Source organism: Zea mays, chromosome 1 (genome assembly GCF_902167145.1).
Source record: "Zea mays cultivar B73 chromosome 1, Zm-B73-REFERENCE-NAM-5.0, whole genome shotgun sequence".
Taxonomy (NCBI): domain Eukaryota; kingdom Viridiplantae; phylum Streptophyta; class Magnoliopsida; order Poales; family Poaceae; genus Zea; species Zea mays.
In genome coordinates this window covers 673,182-680,743 of record NC_050096.1, presented here as the reverse complement: position 1 = coordinate 680,743, position 7,562 = coordinate 673,182, and the positions used below count along the sequence as shown (strand labels likewise).

The 7,562-nt window shown below is 47.0% G+C and overlaps 1 protein-coding gene across 1 annotated transcript; it reads right to left on the bottom strand.

Moving 5' to 3' along the window:
• Positions 1 to 18: 18 nt before the first annotated feature.
• LOC100280608 (oleosin 16 kDa) lies at positions 19 to 783 on the bottom strand. Its single transcript, NM_001349993.1, has one exon. It carries the CDS (start codon positions 723 to 725, stop codon positions 246 to 248), a length of 480 nt encoding a protein of 159 aa, NP_001336922.1. The 5' UTR covers positions 726 to 783; the 3' UTR covers positions 19 to 245.
• Between the last annotated feature and the right edge of the window lie 6,779 nt (positions 784 to 7,562).

The following is a 7,562-nucleotide window of genomic DNA, read 5'->3' as shown; positions in this document are numbered from 1 at the left end:
CAGAAGTTTTTTAAAGTATTTATTCGTAGAGGGGTCGATCGAGCTCGCCCTTTTATTGCTGCAAATATATAATACACATTATTACTGCTGCAAACATAAGATTACGTTACATTACATTAAATGAAAAGCTATATTACCTCCCGTTCTCGTTATCCCGCTAGTTCATTTTTAACGAAACAGTGACAAATATGAACTAAACAGCAACAAATAAAAAGAAACGGAGGGGTACTACGCTTTTTTTTATTTCAGTGCGCGCGTGTCTGCTCCAGACGGTGCTGCTGCGCCCAGTCCTTGACGATGTGCGGCTGCTGACCCGACGACGAGGTCGTGGTCTGAAGGTAGCGGTACACCCACGCCAGCACAGCCACCGCAGCCACGCCGAACCCTCCCGACGAAACGATGCCTACCGTGAGCAGCGCCACCGTGATGGCCGCCGGCACCAGCACGGGGCTGAAGATCACCATCAATGGCGTCGCCACGATGAGCGCCAGCACCGTGCCCGTCACCGCCAGCCCCGACAACAACAACATGGAGAAGGCTGCCGTGGCTGTGGCTAACGCCTTGGCCACCGCCATGGGCGCGGGCGGCGGCCGCTGCTGCTGCTGGTGACCGTAGTGGGTGGCGTTGTAGTCATCGTCGCCGTAGAGGCCCCTCATGTAGTTCTCTCCGACGGCCTCGCTTCTTCTCCCTGCACGATGGTCATCCGCATGATGAGCAGTGGCCATACAAGCTCTGGCTAGCTAGCTAGCTAGTATACAATGATTCAAAAGAAATAGATGAGTGGAGCAGCTAGTAGGTTCTTGCATAATATATATATAGATAGATAGATAGGATAAGGACTGGAGTGAATGGATATTGGGAGGGAGACACGCGAGGACGCCTCACCGACGAGTGGGCGGGTACGTGCCCATGTTTCTGCTCCGCGTGGAAGCCTACCATGCCGCGTGTCTTCCACCCAGCGCAGGCTGTCGTCAAGTGACCTTCGTTTGACGTCTGTGCAGGCAGACCCTTTCCTCACATGCGACCAACCGCCTCCCCTCCTCTTTGGCGCGCGCCGGGAGCACGGAGGTCGCCAGCCTCGTGAGGCTCCCAGTGGCAGGTCCGCTGGACAGCGCCGCGCCACGCGCGCAATGCACAATGGGCTGCAGACGGCGCATTCCGGTCCCGGCAACCGCTGCAACACCAACTGCCATCAACCGTCCATCTCACTATCTTGTTCATGCCGAAGCAGGCCAAGATGCTCGGCGTCCTTTCTGTCGAGCTCGGCCTCGTCGCCACCGACGTTGCAGGCGGCGTGCTTGTCGTGCGCACGCGTGAACAGCTTCGTCAGCGACGCCAGTCCAGCTGATAGCTTACGTCAAGAACTTGAGTTGGGCTCCAAGATTCGTAAGCCCAAGTCTAGCTGGTACTAGAGGACAATCAAAGAATTAGGGTGTCGATGACATAAAGTAATCTCATTTATTAATAAAGATCGGTAGGGCCATGCACGCTGGCCATCTGTAGCGGCCTCCCCTCCTCTTTGGCACGCGCTGGCAGCGCGGAGGTTGCAAGCTCCCAGTACAAGTACTTGTCCACGCCGCGGCGCATGATGGGCTACAGACGGCGTGCCCCAGCCCCGGCAAGTACCAACTTCTGCCATCGATCGACTCTCTCTTTGTCTTCTTCGCCGAAGCGGGCTAAGGCTACCCGCAGCGAGGGTATGTAAAGAAGACACTACCAGTGTGGCAGTTAGATATACAGTAAAGTAAACGCTGCAGCGGGCACTTCACCGGCTACTGGAAATATAAGGAGAGCACGGAAAAGCCTCATAAACAGCGTCTGTACCATCTTACTCTAAATCTCTCTCATGTCCTCTCCGTCGTGCGGTCTGCTCCAAGCAGGTAGGCAAAAGTGGTACTGGGCGCGTGCAGTGAAAAGAGTAAAGTGCAAAAAAAAATAATATAATATGTGGTAGTTGGTATAGAGTTGATATATAGAGTAAATATGACTGCGGAAAATTGTGATATAGAGTAGATAATTTTGCTGACGAGGATAGAATATTCATTTTAGAGTACGAATTTAAAGTAATATGAGTGTGGATAGCCTAAGATGCTCCGTGGAGTCGGCCCTTATCACCACCATCATCACAGGCGACATGCTTGCCACGTGCACGCATGAGCAGCGCTTGTCCGACTGACAGCTTACGTGACCCTAAACCCTAAGCCCAAAATCCAGGTATTGGAGGGCAATAGAAGAATTAGGGTGTCCAAGACAGAGAGTAATCTTGTTCATTAATAAAGATCTATATAGGGCCGCTTTCGCCATCTGTACAGGCATCATGACCTTGCCTCACCGACGACCAACGGCCTCCCCTCCTCTTTGGCGCGCACCAGCAGCGTGGAGCCTGGGGCCCCGTCCCCGTGAGGCGCTCCCAGCGGCAGGACTGGTCCTCCTCGCCGCCCCAATGCGCGGCTCCGCCCAGATGGCGCGCGTACAAACGGTGCATCCCAAAATCCTATTTTAGGATTTATAAATGTTTCTCTAAAAAATTAATAATTAAAATGTCTCTTAGCATAAAATTCCCCACTTTTTAAAGTCATTCTGTCCTAAAACAATTATTGACAATATTAAAATGTTATTAGCTAAATATAAATACTAAAACATTTAAGTCTGAGGTTTAATCCGAAAAAATAAGAATAATCCTCTTATAAACTATACAATTGGGGATACCTTTCAAAATATACAAATAATTTTTAAAAGGGAATATGTATTTCTTTCTCTCAAAATAAGCAAAGCAACATAAATTCAATTTTGATTTTAACCTTTAATTTGATCACACCTTCACAGATGATATTTTCCTAAAATAAATAACATACGAATTATTATTTATTGTATGGTTAGAGACATTTACTTAAAGGCATGTAATAATAAGTAAATAATAATAATAACCAAATATATATTTCTCTACATCCATTATGGATTTTGGGTTATGCATATTTGAATTAGAAACTGCAACTCATATTCGAATTTCAAATTTCAAATTAAAATGAAAACAAGAAATAAAAAAAAGAGAAACAGAACACCTCGGCTCAAAACCCTCACTCTGGCCCATTTAGGGAAGCAGTGCCAGCCGGCCCAGCCCCGCGCGGTCAGTGCTGCTAAAAGGGAATTAGGCTTACACCTAGTTCCTAAATAATTTTGGTGGTTGAATTGCCCAACACAAACAAATGGACTAACTAGTTTGCTCTAGTGTATAAGTTATACAGGTGTAAAAGGTTCACACTCAGCCAATAAAAAGACCAAATGTTGGGTTCAACAAAAGAGCAACCGAAGGCTCCTCTGGTCCGGCACACCGGACTGTCCGGTGTGCCACCGAACAGTGTCCGGTGCACCACCGGACAGTGTCCGGTGCACCAGAGGAATCCAACTTCAACTCGTCACCTTCGGGAAAATCCAGAGCCAGCGCGCTATAATTCACCGGACTGTCCGGTGCTCCAACGGGACGCGGCTCAGAAACTCGCCAGCCTCGGGATTTCATGAAGGCTGCTCCGCTATAATTCACCGGACATGTCCGGTGTGCACCGGACTGTCCGGTGCATCCTCGGAGCAACGGCTACTTCGCGCCAACGGCTACCTGCAACGCATTAAATGCGCGCGCAGCGCGCGCAGAAGGCAGGCAAGCCCATACCGGCGCACCGGACACTGAACAGTTCATGTCCGGTGCGCCACCGGACATCGAGGCGGGCCCAGAAGTCAGAACTCCAACGGTCAGATTCCAACGGCATTGGTGACGTGGCTGGGGCTCCGGACATGTCCGGTGTGCACCGGACTGTCCGGTGCGCCATCGAACAGACAACCTCCACCAACGGTCAAGTTTGGTGGTTGGGGCTATAAATACCCCAACCACCCCACCATTCATTGCATCCAAGTTTTCCACTTCTCAACCACTTACAAGAGCTAGGCATTCAATTCTAGACACATTAAAGAGATCAAATCCTCTCCAATTCCACACAAGGCTTTAGTGATTAGCGAGAGAGATTTGCCGTGTTCTTTTGAGCTCTTGCGCTTGGATTGCTTCTTTTCTTTCTCACTTGTTCTTGTGATCAAAACTCCATTGTAATCAAGGCAAGAGGCACCAATTGTGTGGTGGCCCTTGCGGGGAAGTTTTGTTCCCGGTTTTGATTTGAGAAGAGAAGCTCACTCGGTCCGAGGGACCGTTTGAGAGAGGGAAGGGTTGAAAGAGACCCGGCCTTTGTGGCCTCCTCAACGGGGAGTAGGTTTGAGAGAACCGAACCTCGGTAAAACAAATCCACGTGTCTCACTTCATTATTCGCTTGTGATTTGTTTTGCACCCTCTCTCGCGGACTCGTTTTTTATTTCTAACGCTAACCCGGCTTGTAGTTGTGCTTATATTTGTAAATTTCAGTTTCGCCCTATTCACCCCCCCTCTAGGCGACTATCAATTGGTATCGGAGCTCGGTACTTCATTAGAGCCTAACTGCTCGAAGTGATGTCGGGAGATCACGCCAAGAAGGAGATGGAGACCGGCGAAAAGCCCACTACAAGTCATGGGAGCACTTCATCGGAAGAGTCCCGCACCAAGAGGAAGGAGAAGAGGAACTCCTCCAAAGGGAAGGAGAAGAAGTCTCCTTCACACCACAAGGAGAAGAAGGAGAAATCCTCTTCTCACAAGACGCGTCGGAGTGGGGACAAGAAAAAGAAGATGAGGAAGGTGGTCTACTATGAGACCGATTCTTCATCGCCATCCACCTCCGGCTCCGACGCGGCGTCCGTCACTTCTAAGCGCCAAGAGCGCAAGAAGTATAGTAAGATCCCCCTACACTACCCTCGCATTTCTAAACATACACCTTTGCTTTCCGTCCCATTAGGCAAACCACCAACTTTTGATGGTGAAGATTATGCTAGGTGGAGTGATTTAATGCGATTTCATCTAACCCCACTCCACAAAAGTATATGGGATGTTGTTGAGTTTGGTGCACAGGTACCATCCGTAGGGGATAAAAACTATGATGAGGACGAGGTGGTCCAAATCGAGCACTTCAACTCCCAAGCCACAACCATACTCCTCGCCTCTCTAAGCAAGGAGGAATATAACAAAGTGCAAGGGTTGAAGAATGCAAAGGAGATTTGGGATCTACTCAAGACCGCGCACGAGGGTGATGAACTCACCAAGATCACCAAGCGGGAAACGATCGAGGGGGAGCTCGGTCGCTTCCGTCTTCACCAAGGGGAGGAGCCACAAGATATGTACAACCGGCTCAAAACCTTGGTGAACCAAGTGCGCAACCTCGGGAGCAAGAAATGGGATGATCACGAGGTGGTTAAGGTTATTCTAAGATCTCTTATTTTCCTTAACCCTACTCAAGTTCAATTAATTCGTGGCAACCCAAGATATACACTAATGACTCCCGAGGAAGTAATCGGGAATTTTGTGAGCTTTGAATGTATGATCAAGGGCTCAAAGAAGATCAACGAGCTTGATGAACCCTCCACGTCCGAAGCACAACCGGTGGCATTTAAGGCGACGGAGGAGAAGAAGGAGGAGTCTACACCGAGTAGACAACCAATCGACGCCTCCAAGCTCGACAATGAGGAGATGGCTTTAATCATCAAAAGCTTTCGCCAAATCCTCAAGCAACGGAAGGGGAAGGATTACAAATCCCGTTCCAAGAAGGTTTGCTACAAGTGTGGTAAGCCCGGTCACTTTATTGCTAAATGTCCTTTATCAAGTGACAGTGACAGGGATAACGACAAGAAGGGCAAGAGGAGAGAAAAGAAGAGGTACCACAAGAGAAGGGGCGGCGATGCCCACGTATGCCGGGAGTGGGACTCCGACGAGATCTCCACCGAGTCCTCCTCCGACGAGGACGCCGCCAACATCGCCGTCACCAAGGGACTCCTCTTCCCAAACATCGGCCACAAGTGCCTCATGGCAAAGGACGGCAAAAGGAAGAAGGTTAAATCTAACTCCTCCACTAGATATGAGTCCTCTAGTGATGATAATGCTAGTGATGAGGAAGACAATTTACGCACCCTTTTTGCCAACCTTAACATGGAACAAAAGGAAAAACTAAATGAGCTAATTAGTGCCATCCATGAGAAGGATGATCTCTTGGATTCCCAAGAGGACTTTCTAATCAAGGAAAATAAAAAGCATGTTAAGATTAAAAATGCTTATGCTCTAGAAATAGAAAAATGTCAAAAACTATCTAGTGAGCTAAGCACTTGCCATGACACTATTCCAACCTTAGAAATGAAAATGTCAAATTAATTGCTAAGGTTGATTCTCATGTTTGTGATGTTTCAATTCCCAATCCTAGAAATGATAATGATGATTTGCTTGCTAGGATTGAAGAATTAAACATTTCTCTTGCTAGCCTTAGATTAGAGAATGAAAACTTGATTGCTAAGGCTAAAGAACTAGATGTTTGCAATACTGTTATCTCTAACCTTAGAAGTGAAAATGACATATTACATGCTAAGGTTATAGAATTAAAATCTTGCAAACCCTCTACATCTATTGTTGAGCATGTTTCTATTTGTACTAGATGTAGAGATGTTGACATCAATGCCATTCATGATCATATGATTTTAATTAAGAAACAAAATGATCATATAGCAAAATTAGATGCCAAAATTGCCGAGCATAACTTAGAGAATGAAAAATTTAAATTTGCTAGAAGTATACTCTATAATGGGAGACGCCCTGGCATTAAGGATGGCATTGGCTACCAAAGAGGAGACAATGTCAAAATTAGTGCCCCTCCTAAAAGATTATCTAATTTTGTTAAGGGCAAGGCTCCCATGCCTTAGGATAACGAGGGTTACATTTTGTACCCTGCCGGTTATCCCGAGAGCAAGATTAGGAGAATTCACTCTAGGAAGTCTCACTCCGGCCCTAATCATGCTTTTATGTATAAGGGTGAGACATCTAGCTCTAGGCAACCAACCCGTGCCAAGTTGCCTAAGAAGAAAACTCCTAGTGCATCAAATGATCATGATATTTCATTTAAAACCTTTGATGCATCATATGTTTTGACTAACAAATCCGGCAAGATCGTTGCCAAGTTTGTTGGGGGCAAACACAAGGGTTCCAAGACTTGTGTTTGGGTACCCAAAGTTCTTGTTTCTAATGCCAAAGGACCCAAAACCGTTTGGGTACCTAAAGTAAAGAACTAAACTTGTTTTGTAGGTTTATGCATCCGGGGGCTCAAGTTGGATCATCGACAGCGGATGCACTAACCACATGACAGGGGAGAAGAAAATGTTCTCCTCCTATGAGAAAAACCAAGATCCCCATCGAGCAATCACATTCGGGGATGGAAACCAAGGTTTGGTCAAAGGATTGGGTAAAATTGCTATATCTCCTGACCATTCTATTTCCAATGTTTTTCTTGTAGATTCATTAGACTACAATTTGCTTTCTGTATCTCAATTATGCAAAATGGGCTACAACTGTCTATTCACTGATATAGGTGTCACTGTCTTTAGAAGAAGTGATGATTCAATAGAATTTAAGGGTGTGTTAGAGGGTCAGCTATACTTAGTAGATTTTGATAGAG